At 55.5% G+C, this 22,052-nt stretch overlaps 1 protein-coding gene across 1 annotated transcript in view; it reads left to right on the top strand.

The window, feature by feature from the left end:
* The window catches only part of Grik3 (glutamate ionotropic receptor kainate type subunit 3), a 213,346-nt gene that overhangs the window by 129,091 nt on the left and 62,203 nt on the right, over nt 1-22,052 (top strand). Inside the window, exons 3-5 of the mRNA XM_046418816.2 lie at nt 8,808-9,065; nt 16,694-16,875; nt 18,827-18,880. Coding sequence (XP_046274772.1) covers nt 8,808-9,065; nt 16,694-16,875; nt 18,827-18,880 — 494 coding nt within the window. The remainder of the gene's footprint in view (nt 1-8,807; nt 9,066-16,693; nt 16,876-18,826; nt 18,881-22,052) is intronic.

Raw genomic sequence — 22,052 nt, forward strand, 5'->3', positions numbered from 1 at the left:
CATAGCCTGGCTTTGGAGCCAGATTGCCTGGACTGTAGCTGTGTGACCTTGGACCTTCCTCATCTGTGAAATGGGTGCACCTCCCAAGCGTTCAGGGAAGTGTCTGTCACCATAGTTACACCAGGTATTGCTCTGGTTAAGCTCGGCTCCCTTGCCCTCTACGCGCTGAGCATCAGGTCAGGGCTTTTCCGTGACTGGACCCCACCTGCCTGCCTGCTCCTCTTGGCTTCTGTGTGGAAGGTCCAAGGCTCCCTGACGGACGTGGAGCACAGTTACTGTCCCTGTCTTGGAATCTCAGAGCCAGCCTACACCAGGCCAGAGGCTCCCCACGCGGGTCAGCCTGGAAGAGCTGCGCTCTGCCCATCAGCCCTCCTCCCTGCCCAAGTCCTCCCGCTCCCTTCCCAGCATGCCCTGAAGCCAGTGCTGCGCAGCCAAATATCCACCTCCCTGCTGAGAGTCCACGCTGCCACCCTCTGTCCAGCCTCCTCCGGCTAGAAAATGACTACATTCAACTAAAACGGCTCCATAAAAAGGTCAGGACACAGAACAAATGCCTGCAGTCAGAACACAGAGGCCCACGTGGGCACAGCCGGCCCAAAGGGCGAGGTTGAGTCTTCAATCCAGTTTTTCTAAAAATCACTAAAATAACATGATGCCTCCTTAGTGGTACCTTAGTGGTACCCTGCAGCTCCACACAGGGGGCTCCCAGCCAGGAGGGGGCCAGGGCAGGGTCTCAGAGCCCCCCGGGAGGGTTTCCTCCCAGAATGTATGGTCCCACCCCACATGGAACAGGTTGCCTGCAGCAGGCCACAGACAAAAGCCCCCAGCTCCTACAAGTCCAGCCCTAGGCTCCCAAGTGACCAAAGCCACAGCCTCTTCCCACCCTATACTAGGTCACATGACTTACTTGCCTAAAACCTTGAATGGGTCCCCTTCCCAGGTCATCCATCATCAGACCTCATCAAGGTTCCAACCTGACCTTCCAGGCCCATCTGGGCCACTCTCTCTCCTAAACTCTGGGTTCTAGATTCTAGCCATACATTCCATCTCCGGGCCTCTGCACATGCTGTTTCCTCTGCTTATAATTCTTTCACCCCCTCCTCACTCCTGCCCTGCCCTTGACTATCTACTCCTTCTTCTCCTCGGACACTTCCCAAGCAGAGGTCAGTCTCCTTTCACATTCATAACACCCTGGGCTTTTCTTCCACAGTCCTGACTGGGTGTGTGTGAGGGATGCAGCGGGCAGGGGTGTCCATCTCATCCCTTAGCCTGTCTTTTCCCCGTTCCACTACACGGCCTCCCGTCGGCCTGCACACAGGAGGCACAAAAGCAATGTTGGTATTTTTGTCTGATGCAAAAATGAATGGATTCCAAGAGTGTGAAACTCCCTTAACCAAAACTCCTCCTTCTGATCCCTGCAGGAAGCAAGGCTTTGCCCTCCACAGGTCCCACCCGGGAGGGTAGGAAGCAGAGTCGGTGGCTAGACCCGCCTGAAGGCAGGGGAAGCCCACAGGGGTGTGGTAGCAGGGCAGGAGGACTTCCTGGAGGAGGAGATGCTGAGTTGCACTTTGAAGGATGGTGGGAAGGAGGGCTGCGAGGGCCAATGCAGAGAGCAGAGTGGGAATCATGTCATTTGAAGGAGGCCAGTTTACACACTTGAGAAATCCTCGCCAGCCAGCGTCCACCTGTGCCAGGTGTTGGGGATCCCAGAGTGGGCAGGGCCGAGGTGGCTAGATCAGCCAGTGGGTGCAGGAAAGGGGGGTGGAGCCCCGGCTGGGCCCAGGAGCCTTTGGTTATAAGAGACAAACCTGCTCAAGCCAGCTCAGACAGCATCACCACCCCTGGGTCAAGCTTCGATGCACCACGTGGGTTAAAACCCACTTCCCCTTTGTAGCCCCTTCCACGTGTCCCCCGTGGGGCAACTCTGTGTGGTCTGCCGTGGGCGTCCTGGTGGGTGTCTTTGGGTGAACACATGTCCTCACATTTGCTGGGCGTGAATTTGGGAGTGGAAGTGCAGGGCCCTAGGACATGCACAGGTCCAGCCGAGGGGTTTTCTGCAGGGGGTTAGTTCCTGCTCCTCCTGGGCAGGGCGGGGCAGCTGCTCCACAGCTTCACTAACGCTGGGCGAAGTCGGTTTATTTTTAGACTTTGGCTGTTCTGGTGGTTTATGAAATGGTTATCTCGGAGTGGTTTTATTTTCTATTTTTCCTGATGATTAAAGAGGTGGAGTATTTTTTCTTATATTAATAGGTCAATTGAATATTCATTCTTCCCCCTCATATTTTTTACTGGTGCATGATAGTTGCACATAGTGGTGGGATTTGTTATTACCTATTTGTACAGGCCCACAATGTCACAGTGTAATTTGGCCCGTATCACTCCCCACCACTTCTTCCCTCCCTCCCTGCAAACATTCAGATATTCTCTTTCTGGAAAATGCTTTTGGGAACTACTCACTTTTTTGTTTTTGTTTTTGGTTTTTTGTTTGTTTGTTTGTTTGCAGTGCAGGGGATCAAACATAGAACCCCATGCATGCCAAGCAGGTACTCTGTCACCAGGCCACACCCGCAGCCCTTCAACAACTTCTCTCTTTCATTTTTTTTCTTTCTTTCCAACTACTTTTTGTAAACTGAGTTGCTTGTCACTTTCTTACTGGTTTCTAGGAGCTCTTTACATGTTCTCAGTAAGAGTCCTTTGTCGGGGCTATGTGTAATACAGCCATGGGACACGGGCTTGCCTTTACATGGCTTAGTGATACCTGTTAAGGAGCAAAGTTTTAATTTAAAGAAGTCCCTTTTATTAACGTTTTCCCTTCTGGTTAAGGTCTTTTGTGTCTGTTGGGGAAGTCTTTGTCTGCCCTGAGGTCCTGAAGACATTCTTTCCTGTTTTCTTCTAGCAGCTCTGTTGTTTTTAACTTTCATGCTTAGCTCTATGATCTGTGGCCACTGGATCTTCCGGGTGTGATGGGAGGTGGAGGTGGGGAGTGGTACGTTTTCCTATTCAATGCTGGTGGAAGAGAAAACTTGTGCTTCTCTGCAGAACCGTTGGGCAGTATCGTGCAAACCTTTTGCCTAGGAGGCTGTTTCTAGCCGCTTCAGAAATAAGTTAAGGGCCCATCCACAGGAGGATGGAAATACTGGGGTCTGGTTATATAAAGGAATTATAATCAAGAATAAAAAAGAACAAACTTCTACTACACAGAACATCATGGATGAAGCTTGCAAATATAATGTGGAATAAAAGAAAAGTGGGTCCTTAGTGGGGGGAGGAGTGTGTGCTCTGGATTTTGCCTGGATGCAGGCAGGAGAGAACCCTCTGGGGTGTTGAAGATGTGCTGCATCCTGATCTAGGTGGCTCAGGATCCACGAGGACACGACCGATGAGCGCAGTGCTATGTCAAAGTTCATACACGTTGCGTGTTTACGGTGAGCTCACTTTACAATCTTGTGCCGCATCTCAGTTTTTAAAAATAAGTTTCAGAGGACGCCCTTCTGATGTGGATGCAAGCAATGCCGTGGGACCCCAGAGGAACTTCTCCTCTTGGACAGTGCTCCCACGGGGCACCTCCGTCCCTCAGGGAGCAGCATGTTCCTGTGATCTTTATTTTTTCTTTTGATCTTTGGTTTTTAAAGTTGTGTTTCTCAGGAGCAGAGTTAGGACTCTTCCCAGGGAGGGCACTGGGGCCTGATTCTGATTAATCTAGTGATAATTCATTTTCCCTACATGGATGTTCCTGTCACTGCTGTCTCTCCCCAGCTGAATCCAGCCACCTCAGGCCACGTGGGGTGAGGGGACACAGAGGCTCAGAGCCTGGCACTGCCTGCCCCACCAGCTCTGGATGAATCAGCCCTCCCCCCTGCCGCATGAGACCCAGGAGGCTATTCCCAATCAAAAGGGACTTTCACTTATTGTCTTTATTTTGAAATGTTTTGTGGAAAATTAAAAGATGACTGACTGCCCAGCGGCCTCTGAGCCAGAAACCCAGAGAGCGTCTGTGTTTTCGTCCAAGTCTGACCGGAGCGGGCCTGGAATCGACCGGAGCTCCCCGGGCTCCTGGGCCTTCACTTCTGCTCTGGGCTGCTCAATTCCTTTTAAGACATAAATTGATTGGGATAATTTTTGCTATAACTATAATCGCCATGGAAAAGGGGAGGGGGTGCATTCAGGCTGCGGACTCCTGCGATGACTGTGAACCCCTGAGTTACTGTAAAATGACCAGAAAATGGACTCCAAATTGAAGCCACAAATAATGTAATTACTGCAGTGTGCGCTCGGGGCTGCCAGAACCAGGGTTGGCTGCTGCCCTGGAAACATCTGGAGGGGAAAGCTGTGGCTGTGGCAGCAGCTGCTGCAACCCTTGCCCTGGTCCTGTGGGGTAGCAGTTATTTCCCCGGCTGGGAGAGCCTCGGAGGACAGAAGGAACTAGAGAGGACAGGGAAAGGGAAGTGGAGAAGAGAGTGGACGCAGGACCGACGTCTCCCACCACATCTCAGAAGGAAACCCAGCATGGGCAGCACCATCGTATCACCAAGGTGGTCACCATTGTCGACACCCATAGGTCAGCCCCACACTGACTGTTGCCAGCCACGACGACGTCACCTGCATTCTTGACACCAGTGCCACCACGCTACCCTGCTGTCATCTTCTCCATCGCTGCGTGACAGCAACAGCCACCATCCCCATCAACGCCAACATGACCATTCTTTCTGACGTTATCATCACTGTCACCATCATGGGCCATACCTTCCTCCTCACCCACCTCATCAACACTGTCAAAGTGTCATCACCTCCATTGGAACCAACGCCAACATCACCATCACCACCACGACCGTCGTCATCATCCGCAGTCTCCATCCCACTGGTACTGTCACCAGTGTCACCACATCCTATCACCATCACTATCATCATGGCCACTGTCGTCATCGCCACTGCTGTCATCGCCACTGCTGTGACAGCGTTGACGTCTTTGACGACACCAACATTGACAACAGTATCCCACGTGGCTGTCACAGAGTCCCTGTCAATTTCCCCGTCATGGAGGCTGTCATTATTATTGTCTCCAGCCTCATGATGGGTCTTCTCCATCACGTCATTATCCTAACCCTCAACATCAAAATCAAAACCCTCTCCGAGGTCACCCTGATGCCCTCGCATCACCACACCTGTCACCTGGGCCTTCCACCCCCTCAAACAGGATGCGGGCGGGGCCTGGGGAGGGCGCTGCTGGAGGCTTGTGCAAGGCAGGAGAGGTGGGCAGATGTGCCTGGAGGCTCCAGGGCACGGATGAATGGGTGAAATCCAGCAGGAAGGTTCTAGAAGTGGCAGAGGGAGAGAGGGAGACCACAGCCATCGCATCACGTGTTCAGAATGAAGAGCCCTCAGGAAAACAGAATAGAGACAGGAAGTGCTGGGACAGAAACGGGGACAGAGAGGTAAGATGGGGAACAGGAAAGGCACAATTTGGTAAGGGGCCCATGTGGCCCAGCCTGAGTGAGGGCTGTCACTTAGTCCTTGTCACCATCTCCTCCCTCTTGGTATCCAGTGTCTGTAGCTAGAGGTAGTCACAAGAGGCCTCTTCCCCCAGGGAGCTCCTACTCCGAAGGTGACAGGGTGGAGAGGCCGGGGCTCCGCACACTTACAAGGAGGAGCAGGAACAGCTGAGAGCTGGGGCCGCCTCCCTGCGAAGGGAGACTGCAAAGAGAACTGTCCCCAAGTTTGACAGCTGGCCAGCGAAGCCAGAGCTCGGCGTCTGGGGCCCTTGTCCTCCCTGGGGATCGTCGCTCACGTGCCCACACACTGCCCACACGTGTGCTGGCTGCCTGAGGCTCGGGCAGGGACAAAGGGTGCTCCTCTGGCCTGGCCTCCAGGCCCAGGACCGCAGAGCGCCAGGAGGCACCCTCTGACTGGGGTGTGTCCTCTCCCTGCACTTGGCCTTGGACACAAGGAGCCCTGGTCACCCTCTGTGCTGACTCACTGCTCTCCGGCCCACGTCCGGTGATTCCAAGACTCCCCACGGCACTGGCTCCTCCCACACTGCTCTGTGTTCTCCTGGGCCCCAGATGGTGGTCTCCAATATCCTTGGGAGAAGTTGGAATTTCAGAAAAAATATTGTATAATGCCTCCCATTTTGTATTATGCCTCCCATGCCCGGGAGGCAGCAGGGGCGGTGAATGTAGCACCCTTTCTGCTGGATTCTAATCTACCTGGGTCCCTGGGTCCCTTGGTACCTCTTTGTGCTTTGGAGGGCCACACTCTCCCCTGCGATTGGCCTCTTCTCCCAAGACAGGGTCAGTGGGACCACGGTAACTCGCCCACCAGGAGCCTTCTAGACTTTGCTCTAAGTATCTAGAGCCCTGAATTTCTTGCTCAGATGGTCCTGAGCCCAGTTCCAAGGCATGACCCTCTGGCCTAGGTCCATTCTCCAGGGGGAGGAGCCAAGCTTCCAGGGCTGAGCTTCTGGGCCCAGGGGTGAGCAAGGGACAGCTGTCGGCAGAGGTGCAGACTGTGATGGATGGGAAGGCTGGATGTCCACATGGAGGGAGAGAGGCCCCTGTGATTCAGGATGGAGCCGGTGGTAAAACAGAAGGGGCAGGCGGGGGACCAGAGGCCACCTCTTTCCACACCATTGTATGGGAGACGTCTCCTTTCCCACCTGACCTTGCAAGCTGCTCAGAAGGCACGTTTCTCAAGATAGGGGAAAGGACACATTTTGCTTAACAGTGGTTAGCTTGACTCCCATTTAAATATTTAGCCCCGTGGCCCAGGATCTCCAGTGGTACTTTGGCTCTCGGACCTGTAAATCTTAGCAGTGGGCCTGTGCCCAGGTCACTTCCAGAGGGGCATCAGGCAGCTAAGACGTGTCTGTTACCTGGAATACGGATGCTTGGGCACTGTGTCTGGTCCCCACCTATATGCTTCCTGGGCATGCCCGTGGGTGTGTGCTGCCGTTCCCATGAGCCCAGCCTGGGAGTCACTCCTGTCACCTTGATGCATCTCTGATGGTTGCACGAAGCAGAAACCCAAACCTAAATGGCTGAAGCACAGAGAATGCGCTGGCTCAGAGTTCAGGGGCCCGCTGGGTCTGGGGCTCCTATGTCTTTCCCTCCCTCAGCTCTGCTCATTTCCACGTTGGCGGCCCACGGACAGGACTGCTTCCTCCCAGAGTGCGGCTCAGCCACTGCAGGGGCAGATCCTGCTTCCAGGAGAGAGCCCCTTTCTCCGGTGGTCTCATGCACCCTATTGGCTCTGACTGGCCACATGACCATCCTCTCAGCCAATGGCCATGAGCAAGGGGAAGTTAGTGAGTGGTTGGCCTGGGTCTAAGTCACATGCTCAACCCCTCTGGGTAGGGAATGGGAAAGGGGGTGGAGACAGAAAATGAGAGATGATGGCTGGGAGGACGAGGTGAGGTCCTGGAGGGCCCCCTCCCCGAGTGTACCCAAGAGGCCCCCTTTATGCAGATCTTTTAGTAAAATCCCTGCCCTGCGCCCCCGCTGTTCCGGGTCTGCTCATTTGATGCTCGTCTGAGCCCAGGGATATAGGACCATCCCAAACAAGCGCAAAGCATCTGCTGTCTGACCTGTGTGGGCCCCTGGGCCTCTGCAGAGCATGAACTGTTTGAAGGCACCAATTCAGCATCCATTCAGGGTTCCGATGTTGGTGAAGCACTGTTGGTCGGCAATAAACAACACAGATCATGCCAATGCCTCTTTGGAGCTTACAACCTAGCAGGAGGAGAAAGCCAACCAATAAACAAATTCTGGTGATCATTTAATAAAGAAATAGAGCAGGGTCACAGGGCACTTAGTGTGCTAGGACTGGACTTGGTATTGTAGGTTTGGGCAGTGATGGTCTCCTTAATAAGACACACAAACGCAGAGATCTGACGGAAAGGAGAGACAGAGTCATGTGGATATCTTAGGGGATATTCTAGCTAGAAGAACAGCGAGTGCAAAGGCCCTGAGGCGCCTAGTGCTCACTGTGTCTGGGGATCATCATGGAAGCCAGAGGGGCTTCAGTGTTATGAAGTGAGGAGAAAAGGATGAAAGACAAAGTCAGAGAAGTGGCAGTGGTCATGGGGACAGGGAGGGGGATGAGCTGAAGTAAGTAGGTCTTCTATAGATTCTGGAAGGATTTTGGTATTGACATTGCATGGGTTGGGAACCCTTGGAGCAAAGGAGTGACGTCACCCACTGCGTGTTCATGAAGGGCTCGCACTAGCTGCAGAAGGGACAGCGGGGAGGATGACTGAGCTTCCGCCATAAATCTCATGAATGATGGTGGCAGCTGGGACAGTTGTGGGAGTGGGCTGGAGCAGAGGTGGTCAGATGGCGGTGTGTTTCAAAGGTGAAGCGGCCGGAGCTGACGGACTGGGGTGGGGCATGGGATGCCAGAGAAGGACCAGTATCACAACAAGTCAGGGCTTTTGGCCTGAGGGCGTGGGACAGTGGGGGTGCCCTTTGCTGATTCGGGGAGGCTGGGAGGAGAAGAGGGGGTATGCTTGGACATGTTGATCTGGGATGCATCCTAGCGTCCAAACGGTGACGTTGGGGAAGAGGGGAGCCGTCCAGGCCAGGCCTTAGGGAAGGTCGGAGCTGGAGGGTGGAGCTTGAGCCGCACCAGCCAGGACCTGCTTCACTCTGCTTGCTCCTCGGTTTCCCACGAGAGCCGGGGATGCTGCTCCGTTGTCTGCCCTCCAAGGGGGCCCCCCTGTTTTCCCCACAGGTTTATGGGATGGTCCAAGTCACTGCCTCCCGGGCCCATGACCCCCAGCGCTGACCCCGGTGCTGCCCTCCCCTCTCCTGCAGCCTGTGACCAGCTGGCCCTGGGCGTGGTGGCCATCTTCGGGCCGTCGCAGGGCTCCTGCACCAATGCCGTCCAGTCCATCTGCAATGCCCTGGAGGTGCCCCACATCCAGCTGCGCTGGAAGCACCACCCGCTGGACAACAAGGACACCTTCTACGTGAACCTCTACCCCGACTACGCCTCTCTCAGCCACGCCATCCTCGACCTGGTCCAGTACCTCAAGTGGCGGTCAGCCACCGTGGTCTATGACGACAGCACAGGTGAGTGACAGGGCCCGGCGGGGGAGTGGAGGGTGGAGCTCCGACCTGCTCGCCCAACACAGCCACCCCTGGAAAAAGACTGTCCCCATCCATGCCCAGCTTCACCTGTCACACCTGCTCGCCCTCACAGTCACACCCCTCGCCCCGAGGCACCACAGTCGCACACCGAGCTCAATCTCAGCCCTCCTCACGCCTGCCTCACACCTACCCCACACTCCCACCCAAGCCCCTGCAGCATGAGTGCTCAGCTCTGTATGTGGTACCCAGCCTAGCCCAGCGTGCACACCTGCAGCACACCTGCACCCACACCTACACCACACCTGCACCCACACCTGCCCACACCTGTACCACACCTGCACCCACACCTACACCACACCTGCTGCACTTACACCCCCAAGCACCATTCCAAGCAAACTCATCTGCTCTCATGCTGCGCTCACACACGGAGCTTACTATGGGTGGCTTGGTGTTAAGTGTGTACCCACTGGAGCCAAACCACCTGGGTTCAAGTCCAGCTTTCCAACCCGATGACTGGGTGGCCACTGTGGGCCCCAGCTGCCTCAGCTGTAAAATGCGGAGGATAAAGGGCGTGGTGTACACAGGCACCAGCACTCAGTGTGGTTGCTGGAGTCAGTTCTTCCAATGCTCCTCCACTTGTGCTGAGCCACGCACCTGTCTCCACCTCCACTCAGGCACCAAGACACCTGGACACACCCAGCTGTACTCACACAGACACCAACCCCCAGGCTGTGGACCCCAGCCAAGGCCAGGCTGCCGAAGAGAACACTGGGCTCCAGTCTCATCCTCCATGGCAGAGGGAGCACAGGGGCCATGGGGCATGTGGCTCTGAGCTGCAGGCCCTGGGCTGGACTCCCTGGAGTAGAGGCACCTGTCCCATGAACCCTGCATAGCTGGAGCTGACACCAGCATTCTTCTGAGTGGGACCTGCTTGGTCCAGTCCTGTCTGACCTCCAAATCTAGCCTAACGCTTGCCTTCCAGAAAACACTCTTACTATAATGTGTTACCATCTGCCTCTCAAGCCCTGGGCCCCTCCGTGTGGGTCCAGAGCACATCCCTACCAGCCAATCCAGCAAATGCATTCTGGGCCTTCCCTTTGGACCCCGTCCATTTCTGGGAGCCAGGGACACCTAGAGGAATGAGAGTCAGGTCTCCATCTTAGCAAGGCCTGTGTCATGGGGGAACAGACAGGGCACCGCATCATGTCTCTGTGAAGCTGTACACAGAGAGCTAAGGAGCTGCAGAAAGTTCCAGAAAGGACCTGTGCAAGCCATTGGAAGGGAAGAGAGGAGCCCCTGCCAGCCCCTGGCTTCATGCTCGGTCACCTTCACGGGGGTGAAGGACAGGCAGGGGAAGAGGAATGCTTCCAGGTCAGTGCGTACAGGAAGCCAGCGCTGGTCCGCCGTGAGCCAAGTGTTTTTGCAGGTGTGAACTCGTTTGATTTCCTTTGAGCCTCGTGGGGACTCTGTGGAGTGATGAATTAGAAATGAGGAAACTGAGGCTCAAAGAGGCCACAGACCCTGCCCACGCCTGCCCAGCTGGTCAGAGCCCACGGGCTCCTGCAGGCCGGTTGGCCTCCAAAGCCCGGGCTCGTAGCTAGTGTGCAGCTGGGCCTTCTCCTTCTCTTTCTTTCCAAAGACTCAAGTCCCAAGACGTTTCTTAGTCTGGCCTCTTCAGAGAGAGTGACCTTGGCAAGTCACTTAGCCCATCTGGCCTCGCGGTTTCCACGTGTCAAGAGCGTCCAGCCTGGAAGAGCCCTCGAGCGCTCAGGGCTGTGATCCAGCCTCGGCCCTTGATTGCCTCCTCGTGGGGGGTGGGAATGGCAGGGAGAGCAGCCTCAGAAAAGCTGTTTACTTACCTCGGGGTTCTGCAAACATCGACTGAGCTCCTGCTGTACCCAAAGCACCAGAGCAGATCCTTGAAAACAGGGACCCGCCCCCTCCTTGGCGCCCCCGGCTCAAGGGCTCTTCCATCAAGGAGCATTCCTGCCAGAGCCGAGTCACCGCCAGTGTCACTGCAGCACCGTGGCTTTTAGAGCCGAACATCTGTTACATTTTAGTTCTGGAATGTCCCCCAAAGTCTCATGTGTTGACAGCTTGGTCCCCAAGGCAGCAAGGTCCAGAGGCGGGGCTCTGGGGAACTGATTGGCCCAGGAGGGCCCTGACTTCACCAGTGGATTAATCCATCGATAGTGGAATGGACTCCCAGGAGGCGGTGGAGACTGTAGGCACGTGGGGCATCTTGGGAGGGAGGGAGTCACAGGGGACGTGCCCTTGGGGACTCTATTTTGTCCCCGGCCCCTTCCTCTCTCCCTCCCTCTCTCTCTCTCTCTGCTTCCTGGCTGCTGTGAGCTGAGCAGCTGTCCTCCAGCACGCCCCTCCGCCATGATGTTCATCCTCACCTGGGGCCCGGAGCAGCGGGACTGGCTGACCAGGGACTGAAGTCTCTGAAGCCATGAGCCAGAAGCCTTTCCTCTAGGTTGTAATTGTCAGGTGTTTTGACCAGAGGGACAAAAAGCTGACTAATTCCACCTCCCACTCTGAAGGATGTCTGTCTCTGAGCTCCTTCCCCTTCCCGAGCACAAGCCCTCAGATTCAGCTCAGGGCCTGGTGCAAGGTGGATGTTTGTAAATGAAAATCCGGTTGAATTAAACTCTAGCTATATATTCCAGGGAAGAGTGTGTGGGTGAAGAAATGAAGGCTTTGCGGTCTCATCTTTTCATTTTCTTTCTTTCATTCTTTATTCTTGGGTAGTCACCATGTTATAGACTAGTAGGTGTCCATCTGGAGGTCACTGGTCATTTCAGGCCATCAGCACTGAGAATCAAGGGACATGTGCATGCCTTCGGAGCTAGAGGCCTTGGTGTCAGAGGCTCTGTGGCCCTGTTAGTCGTAGCTGACTCACAGGACAGGAGAGGGACTTGCCCCAGAGCCTGTGGCTGGAAGGACCAGGAGGGGCCTGGGGAGGGCATCACAGGGAACAGCGGGAGCAAAAGTCGGGGGATGGGATAGTGTGTGGCAGTCTTAGCAAGATGACAGCCTGGCCTGGGAGAAGATCAGCGTGGAGGGACAGGCAGACTAACAGGTGTCTGTGGCCCTGCGAGCTCTGACGTCGGCCCCCGTGTTCAGATTCCACATCGTGAGTGGCTGCGGCCCTCAGGGTCGTTGTGCAAAGGAGTCGAATGGTGGACACAGCTTGAGAAGGAGCTCTTAGAGAGTCCCACGGAGGACCGAAGGGGAGGCCCGAAGCAAGAAGACCAAAGAGGAGGTGGCTGTCTTGGTCCTGGTGGGGACAAAGGGGGTCTGAATTTGAGGGGTGGCTTGGCAGAGAATTGGGCGGAATGGAAGAGGGGACCCGATGTGAGAGGGTGTTGAACATCGGAGTGTCCTGGGCACAGAGCAGGCAGAACAGACCCTGGTGTCCACCACCGTCCAGGGCGCTGGCCTCCACCTGGTGGGTGGGGTGGGCTTGGAAGGGGAAAGGGAGCTGGCACACCCTGACGGGCACCTCACTGGTGACATTGCTCAGAGCCCATGCTGAGGTCTGGAGCTTCCTGGCCCCAAGCCTCTGGCTCCAACTGCACACGGGTGTCACTGGATCCTGAGATCCCACGGCCTGGAGTGACCAGTGACCTCTAGATGGGCACCACTCTCCTATAATATGGTTAATTCCTTAAAAAAAAAAAATGGGACGCTTGCATTTTCATTTCTTTCCCCAGAGCCCAATACATTCTTTCCTGCAATATTTAATCATCACTTAATTTGATTTGTTTTTTTCATTTGACTCAATTCCATTCAGTTCCATTCAAAAGAAAAGCTTTTAAAAACAAAGAGTCAATGAGGAAAGCGATTTAGTCAGGAAGACAATTGGCATTAGGGATTTGGGGTTGGATTTAAACAATAAATTTAGCTTTGAAAATGAACTGTGGGTAGCAAGAGGCGTGCTTGCAGTCAGGACATGGTAGGTGGGGCAGGACACCGTGCGAGTCCTCAGATCCATGGAATGGGAAGTGTTCTAGCTTTCTGCTTTGGGGGTACCATTAGGGGGTGTCCATTAGGATAGCTGGTAACAGACCACGCAGCTCAAATCAACTTGCACAGTAACCACACAGTCACCTCTCTGCCAAGACTGGGCTTGGGCCTTTCTGGGGCTTGTGTCACAGCTCCACAAAGTCAAGATGCTGGGTGGATCTTGCCACGGCCCTCTTGGTTCCCCTCATGGTCTCAATAGAGTGGCTGTAACTCTGGCCATCACTTCTTCAACCTGATGATGCCCCAAGCAGGAAAGAAACAGGTAGGAACTGAAGGGATGTGTCTTAATGTGAGTTGTACTTCTTATGGAGGGAAATCTTCCTGGAACCTTCTAGAAGATGGTCCTGTCTAGCTCGCTGGGTCCATGCCTAGTACTCTAGAAACTGTCGAATGGGAATGGGATTGCCTTGGTTGGCTCCTCCCAGTCATGAGTCATCTCTTGGGACTGGCACCCTGCCACCAACCAAAAGCACACTTCTTTTAGCGTGCCAGCAGAGAGTGCATCTGTCAGCCCTTCCTACAAGAAGCTGTGTAAAAATAAAACACCCCAAAAATTCAGTGGCTTGAAATAATAAGCACTTGTTAGCTCCTAAGTCCCCGGGGCCAGCGACTTCCCGAGTGTGGCTCGGTGGTTTTCCTGGTCTCAGTTGCTGGCTCACCTGCCCATTGGACAGTCTCAGCAGGCCTTGCAGGGATGACAGACGTACCTCAGCTCTCCTCCGCACCTCTCTGTCCTCCCGTGTGCTACCACGGCACACGGGCAAAGGACGTGGATACCGGCAGGCGAGGAATGGGGCTCGCCCTGCGGTCGACCAGCACTTGCCCCTTTGCGCTTTGCCGTCTCCACCATCCCAACCCAATCCATGCATCATCAAGGGGAAAGGAGAGGGTTAGAAAAATTGGAGTGGAGAGGAAGGTCCCAGCCTAGGAGCCAAAAGACTGGGTCTCAACGTTTGATCCCTTTCCTAGCAATCTGCAAACCCCCGGGAGGGTCCCTTCACCTCCACAGCCCTCAGTTTCTTTATCTGTCACGTCGGAATGAAGGTCTGCGTTCTCTGTGCCTTCTAGGATTTGGGAGATGGTTAAATAGGGTAATGAATGCAGAAGTGCTTCGTAAGTGGAAAGTACGATTCCAACAACCGTGATTCACTGCAGATATTTTGAGAGGGATTGATTAGGGAAGTGGCCAGGAAGTGCTCAGGCAAAGGCTGCCCGGGCCCGCACCAGGGAGGGCCAAGAGTAGCCTCCGGCCTCCCTGGGGAACACACTGATGGGCAGGAGCTCGGGCACTTGCTGCCGGCGAATGTGGGTCACCATGCATTACATGTGCTCGGCTGACACGGAGGCCCTGGTGGCCTCTGCTCCAGCGTCCAGCCTGTCCCTGTCCTCATGTTCTGCGTCCCCAAAGCCCACATGCCTGCTGATGCTGAGCATGAATCGGAGAACCAAGAGCAAACTGCGCACTCTGGGCCTCCCGACCAGCAACAGGTGCGGCAGGTCAACATCTTTCAGCCAAACCAAGTGACAGTTTCTGGATCGGTTGGGAGGTGGACAGACGGGCCTGGATGGGGGGCAGCTCGTGGCCCCTCCTTTGCTGAGGTCAACTGATATCCTCCCCTCCCCCCATCAAGCCTGGTGTTAGGAGGCCTGTGTGGCCTGGAACATTCCAGAATTGCACAGCCATCCCCCTGCCAAGGCACCTGGTTTGGGGCTTCTCAGTGAGCTGGCTGTTCCTGATGCCCCTGACCTTGGTGGAACTTGTTTTGGAGCTCTCTGGGACGCAGAGGGAACAGGGCTGCATCTCTGTCCCCACTAGCACAGTGCAACGAGGGACAACAATCACATTGTCTACCCCTCAGGAATGGGAACGAGAGCTGAATGGAGTCAGGCTGTGTGCCAGGGATTGTTTTGGAAAGTGGGACTCTGTTGGAAGGCTTCTGAAGTGGGCCGAGTGGACGACTCTGTCCAGATAGGGGACATTGTAACAGCCTTTGGCAACTGTAATCCAGTATGAGCTAGCTTTAAAAAAAAAAAAAAGGCGTATGTGTTGTGGGAGGGTTTGTTGGCAGCCTTTACTAAAATGTTCAGGGATAATTTTAGCTTCAGGTACTGTTTGATCCAGGGGCTCCCATGAGTATCATTGGAACTTATTTTCTGTCTATCCTCTCTGACTTCTGCCCTGTTGGAGTCCTTGTGAAGTTCCATGCGGTGACCCCTAGAATTATATCCTCCCTATTTGAAGTTGAATGAAAAGGGAGAGTTTCTGACCAGTTGTTCTGGCACAGGTTCTGGGAATCACTCTGATAGAACCAACTGGGTCCTGTATCCAATTCTGAATCAGTCCCTACTCGTAGAGGAAGTGCTAGCAAGCTGGCCAGGCTGGGGCCACATGATCTGACCTGAGAGCTGGGACTGGACCCCTGCAGAATCACAAAATCCAGAAGCTTACTGGCTGTGAGAACAGGGTCCAGGGTGCAGGGCCGGGCCTGGGGATGAGCAGGGACCTGCTGGCTCAGCCCCTCCTCAAGTGGGCTGGGTGGGGGCCTCTGGAGAGCAGCAAGCCTAGAAGAGTCAGCAAGAATGTGGCTTGAAACTGGAACGGAAGTGAACTTAATTAGATCTGAGCAAGCCATTTGTCTCCAGGAAGTGACATTCAGTTTTCCCTGGAAGTCCCCAGATTAAGTGGTTTTACAAAATGCCAAGTTGGAGGGTAGATTTTTTTTTTCAGTGTGGGGAGAGAAAAACAGTAAGTCAATCCAATTATGGAAATTTTTGTTGAGTCCTACCTGAGTGCCAGGCCCTGTGCCAGGCGCCATGGGGACCCAGCTAGGAACATCCAGGTGCTCTTTGCAAGGTGAGGAGAGAGGGGAGGCTGGGGGAGACTGAGGGAGAGGCCGCAGAGCAGGTCGGGGAGAGAGTCTTTTCTGAGCAGAGCAATAGAGGAAGGCTTCGTGGAGGAGGTGGCTGAATGAACCCCGCCCTTGACCCTGCCCTTGGGAGGTGGCATTGGTACCACCTGCCTCTACCTGTGTGGGCGGTTGGTCTGGGTTAGCAACGTTGAGGCCGGAGCTGCTCTTGTGCCTACTTCCCAGAGGCAGATTTGCTGGAGATGTTTAAGGAAGTGACGTCCCACGTTTCTGTAAATCTCTAACCTAGAACCAGAGAGAAACAGGTAGGCGTGGGGGGCAGGAATCCGCTGCCTGAGCCCCTGGATTCTGTCCCTGTGTGCACCTGTATCCGTGTCTGCACAGGCCTCTGTCCTACATCTGCTGGAGCTTATGAGCCCAGGTGTGTGTCCAGTCCACACCCACCCGACGGTAGCCATGTATCCGTAGGTGCATACACGTCTGCTATAAGTGTGCGTGCGTGGGCAGGCACGCCCAGGGGTGTGCACATGTCTGCCCACGGGTACCCCTGCCTGTCTCGAGACACTTGTGGCTGTGCCCAGGGACATGTACAGGTCCCTGTGGGCCACACATTGTGTCCACGTCTGTCTGTTGACCCGTGGCCACAGGCACACGCATCTGAGTGGGTGTGTGCGCATGTGTCCATGTGTGTGCTGTGCCCCTGTCCCCCAGGGCTCATCCGGCTGCAGGAGCTCATCATGGCTCCTTCAAGATACAACATCCGCCTCAAGATCCGCCAGCTCCCCATCGACTCGGATGACGCGCGCCCCCTGCTCAAGGAGATGAAGCGCGGCCGGGAGTTCCGCATCATCTTCGACTGCAGCCACACCATGGCCGCCCAGATCCTCAAGCAGGTGCGTGAGCAGCGGCCTGTGGGGAACCGGGTGGGGGTCTGCCTGCCACTGTCTCCCCTTTCCTGAGTATGGTGCCACATCTGCCCCATCCCAACTGGGCTTGACCTCTGCCTCTGCCTGGCCTGTGACCCTGGGTGTCAGTTTTCCTCTCTGAGCCTCAGTTCCACCAGCAGCCAAGCAGACAGCGAGTGACCTTTGCACTCTGACGTGGTGTGGGGTGGCTGACCTGCCCCTGCCAGGCCTGGAGCGCTGGGTAAATGCTGCCTTCCATCTGGAGGGGGTCAGGGGCTGCCGGGAGGCCCCTGAAGCCACGCGGAGCAGAGGCCTTGGGTTCTCAGGGTCGGTCCCCAGAAGGCCTGGCCGCCTCCCCCAGTGACTCATTCCCCCCGTGGCTCCAGAGATGGGTGCTGTTCCTCTCCTGCTGCTGGGAGGGTTATGGAGGTTCTGCTCCACTCTGAAGCAACAGGGCGGGGGGGTGGGGGTCCTGGCTGGGCACCGCTCCACGTGGCACACAGGGGACAAGAGCCCGGCTCTGCCAGACACCTAAGAAAACAACAGTGGAGTCGCCTGCAACCCCCTCCTGGGTGTGGCTCCAAAACCAGCCACCCAGACTTGCGCCTGTGCTTTGAGTCAAAGGCCATTAGGTCACCCCAGAAAGCACTCCTGGCGGCGGGAGCAGGCATCTGTGGGCCTTCTGCATGTGAGCCAGTGAGGTGCCGGTGGCATCGAGGACACCGGGGAAGAGGCAGGGGGTCTGAGCAGGGGCCTGGAGTATTTTCAGAGCCTCAAGGGGCTCCAGTCCCACCTGCTTCCGCCCTTCCATGTGACCTGCCTGGAATCCACCCCTCCTTTGTGGTGGGGTTGACAGCCCCCACTATACGCAGTGCTGCAGGCTTCCTTGAGTGGAGGAAATCAAGAGTTGGTCCCAGTCCCCGGCACAGTCTGCACTGGGCCTGGGCGTCCTTGACATGGATGTGCAGGAAACCCAGACTCCAGAAATCCCTCCACACGCATTCTCCCAGCCACCTGTGCCTAGGGCCTCCCATCTCTTCCCAGCACATGTAACAGAATGAAAGGGACAATCACAACTTTGGTTTACTGAGGAGATACTCTGCCAGGTACCCATCGCTCCTCACTGACTGTCGGAAAGGGGGGTGTATAGCCTGCCTGGTGGACAGGTGGGCAGACACTGAGGCTCAAGGGAACGTAATGGACCCAAGGTCATCCGGCTAGGAAGCTGGAATTGACTCCCAGCTCTGTCTGATTTGAAAACTTCTAGAATTAAAAATGAGGGCTGTGCTCAGCTAAATGCAGGATTGGAGGAAGTTCAGGCCGCCTGCCTGCTGCTAGCTCCTCCAGCCCAACCCGTACCTGGCTGACGGGCCTGGGAGGCTCCAGGGGTGGGCGGGAACATGTGGCAGTTTCAAGGTCTACTTGATCCTGTGACATTTTCCCCAGAGCACTCTGTGGGTCCGGCATTCTGAGGAGCTCTATGGAAAAAGCATTAGCGTCATTAGTATTACGGATTATCGGCTTCTACAAAAATACACAGGACGCAGGGAATGCAGGCTTCGTGGAGGGTGGAATAATAACCCGCAGCAGCTGTGTGGCCTGCTCTGTGGGCATCCGGGACCCGAGCAGGGATGTCACACAGCACACAGCTTCTGGGGCAGGCCCCTGCTCAGGACAGCCCCCCAACACCACTCAACCCTAGCTGGTCCCACAAAATGGGGACCCTTTGGAGAGTGTGGCCCAAAACTCTGCATCTGAATCCGTCCCAGTTGATGCCACCGTCATCTGTTGGCTGGTCATTGTCACTATTCAAGGAAGGTGTTAGAGGACACCAGCCTCACCCAGCCCGTGGCCCAGCCTGGCCTGTCCCCAGCTCTCGCCCCTGGGTGAAGGGAGGGCACTGGGTGCTGCTGGCGGCTGACCCTCTGCTCTTCTGCAGGCCATGGCTATGGGCATGATGACCGAGTACTACCACTTCATCTTCACCACGCTGGTAACGTACCCCCGGGCCTGGCACAAGGAGGTGGGAGGCCTTAGATAGGGGCATGGTAGCCTGGCTTGGGCCAGCCTGCTGGACACAGTGGCTGCAGTTAGAGAGGATCCAAGTCGATAGGTGTGGCTCCGGGTAAGGGCCCATAGATGTCTTTGTGACCTGCCCACTTTCGAGAAGCCTCCTGGTGTTGGGATGAAGGGCCTGGGCTCTGGAGCCAGGATGGGCTCAAGCTCCACTGCCCACTGGCCACGGGGCCTTGGGTAAGTCATCTGACCTCTGTGGCTCAGTTTCTTCCTCTGCAAAATGGGCTTCTGCCCCTTGGGGAAGTCGTGAGGACTAATGAGTCCATCGGGCAAGATGCTGGGAGCAGCACCTAGTTCCTGCAGAGCCGGGGAGGCAGCCAGTGTTCCTCTGTGACCCGCCGCTCGCAGCACCCACTCTCCCACGCCTGTCTCAGGCCTTGTACAGCAACGAGAATGACCACTTCTGATTCCTGCTGCGTCCACACTGAAGTCAGCCCCCTCGCTGTCCACCTGCAGGCTCCAGATGGGTCCTGTCCAAACTTTGAGAACATTTAGGGCCATTTAAACCCATTAGGATAATTAGTTGTGGCCTGAGATCAGCAGAATAAAAGTATTCCTTTGCCAAGGGCACCAACACCAAGCCACCTAGCTTAGAACTAGGCACCCCAGACCTCCCCCAGGGTCCTGGTAGACTATTCCACCAACCCACATCTGGGCAGCAACAGCACCGCTGATCACCCTCTTGCTGAAACAAGCCACCCTTAGCCCTGCAGGCCCCTCCCTGTATAGCTCATTCATTTATTGGGCACCCAGTGTATTTATATTCCTTACCCAGACCTAGGCTAAGCTGAGTGTTTGCAGATGACGAGGACAGAGGCCTTCCTCTCTGAGCCTTCCTCCCTGTGCCCTGCTCGATACAGCAGGCTTGCTGGCTTGTGCCTGCACAGGCCAGAAGGATGGCTGCGGAGCTCAGCACAAGGGCATGCTCGTGCTGAGGGCCTGGGGGAAGGTGGGAGGTTTGAGGCAGGCTTTGCAGAAAAGCAGATGCTTGGACGCTGGGCTTTGAAGGGTCAGTAGGAGTTCAGCAAGGCAGAGAGGGGAAGGGGCTCCACGTGTAAAGAAGAGCATGAGCAAAAGCTGAGGGGCAGGTTAGCTCTTGAGCAGTGAGCTGGAGTTGGCTCGCTCTGGCTTCCGAGAGCCGACTGCTATCATCGCCCCCCCAACTCCACATCTTGTTGGTAGCTTGAAATTGGCCATGGGGGGAGTGCATATGCCATAGAAGCAGGCATGTGCTACCAGTGAGGTTCCCTCCCCACACCAGAGAGCATCTACCAGCACACCTGCCTGTCACCCCGCTTCCCCAGCTGTACCCTGTGCCCATGCAGAGCCTGTCCAGGGCTCAGACCTGGAGCTTGCCAGGAGCCCCATTGGGTAAAAGGAATCCTGGGGACTGGGACCAGGAACCTTTTCCCTTGAGTCCCTTTTGGATCTCTGCCCACCCACACTGGCTTCTTCCTGCCATGCTGTGTACTAGAAAGTCAGCAGAGGCTTGGGATGAGGCCACCAGATCCTTGATACCATTCCAGGACAAGGCTCTGCAAAAGGCACCTCCCCAGTGACCCCAGTGCCCTGCACAGAAAGACCACTGTCCACTGGGGACAAGGTAGGAGGTCTTAGAGGAAGGATCCTAGCACCTCGGGGTCTCCCTCTAGCTCCCAGTAGGGTCCCTTTAACTGTTCATTTCCTTAATTCAATCAATCATTCGTTCATTTGTCTAGCAGCCATTTACAAAGGCACTCCCAGGTGCCAGGCTCTGAGCTGGGCATTTGGGAGGGAGGGGCGTAGAGAGATGGGTCCCACAGAGCTCAGGGGCAGGCAGGCTTTCTTCATGGGTAAATCCACCTGCAGTGGCTAAGCCATGCCTGGCACGTGGCAGGTGCTCATTAACGCCTGCGTGATGGGTGAATGAATGAGTGCATGCCCGCAATGCAGAGTGTGACCAGTGAAGTCACCAACACTGTCACAGCAGCCTCAGCTAAGACCGCGGTCTCTGATGCCAGGCTCCCTGATGAGAACCGAGACTCTTCCGCTGCCTTGAGCAAGCTACTTGCCCTTTCCGTGACTCATTTCCGCTTCTGTAGAATCGTGACGACAGCGGTTTTACTTTCTAGGATTGTTAGCGGGAGTGTTTCATGCGTTGATATCCATAACCGGCTTACACGACGCTTGGCACTTAGCGCGGTGGAAGTATTCAATAAACGAATTAAATGAGTCCTGCTCATGTTCTCTGTGTGCTCGGCAGACCCCGTCCCCTGCAGAATTCAGAACAACTCTCCAAGGAAGCTATGGCTCTCCCCAAATTTTAGAAAACCTGGAAACTGAGGCTCAGAGAGGTGGCGCCCCAAGAAAGGGGCAGAGCGTGAATTTTGGGCACCTAGGATCTGCCGTCCAGCTCCAGAGCCCTCTTCCAAACCTGTCATGCTCAGAGCTCGCGTGAAGTGTCACGCGGCTCCTCTGGCCAGCTGGGCTTCCACATACTGCCTGGTCCAGCCCTGGTGGTTGACCCTAGTCAGGGAAATGGAGCCTCCCCGCCAAATCCCAGCACCCCACCCTTCAAGGCCCTCTCTCTGCATCTGCAGATTTTCCTCGTCACCCCACTGAGGCCAGCCAGCAGGACGCTTACCTTCCCCGTAGATGGGGAGACCTGGCATCAGGGAGATTTTTGTGACTTTCCCAGAATCTCACAGCAGATCAGTGACGGAGACCCAGGTTCCTGACTCTGGGTCCTGCCGGCTCCTATAGAACACATAGTTCTGCAGTGGAGCGAATGTGCGGAGTCTACCAGGGTATTCCCAGAAGCCCCCTGCCCCAGGCTCAGCTGTGTCCCCCGGACCCTGTCCTGCTCCAGCTTCAGGGACCTCCTGCCTGGCCTAGAACGCCACCTCCCGATTCTCCCTCTTTGTGTCCCTGGGTCATTCATGGCTGTACTGGGGAGGGCAGTGGCATTTGGCATTTATCTCCTTCCCCTTTGGAGAAACCCACGTCACCAACTCTTTGCCTCTAAAGAATTCTCCAAACTAAACTTGCTTCTCCCACGCAGAAGACATTTTAATTACCCCTGCCGCATTATCTGTTCCAGCCAGCTCTGA

Source organism: Marmota monax, unplaced genomic scaffold (assembly GCF_021218885.2).
Source record: "Marmota monax isolate L192 unplaced genomic scaffold, Marmota_monax_Labrador192_F-V1.1 WCK01_AAM20220418_F8-fsc00008, whole genome shotgun sequence".
NCBI lineage: Eukaryota > Metazoa > Chordata > Mammalia > Rodentia > Sciuridae > Marmota > Marmota monax.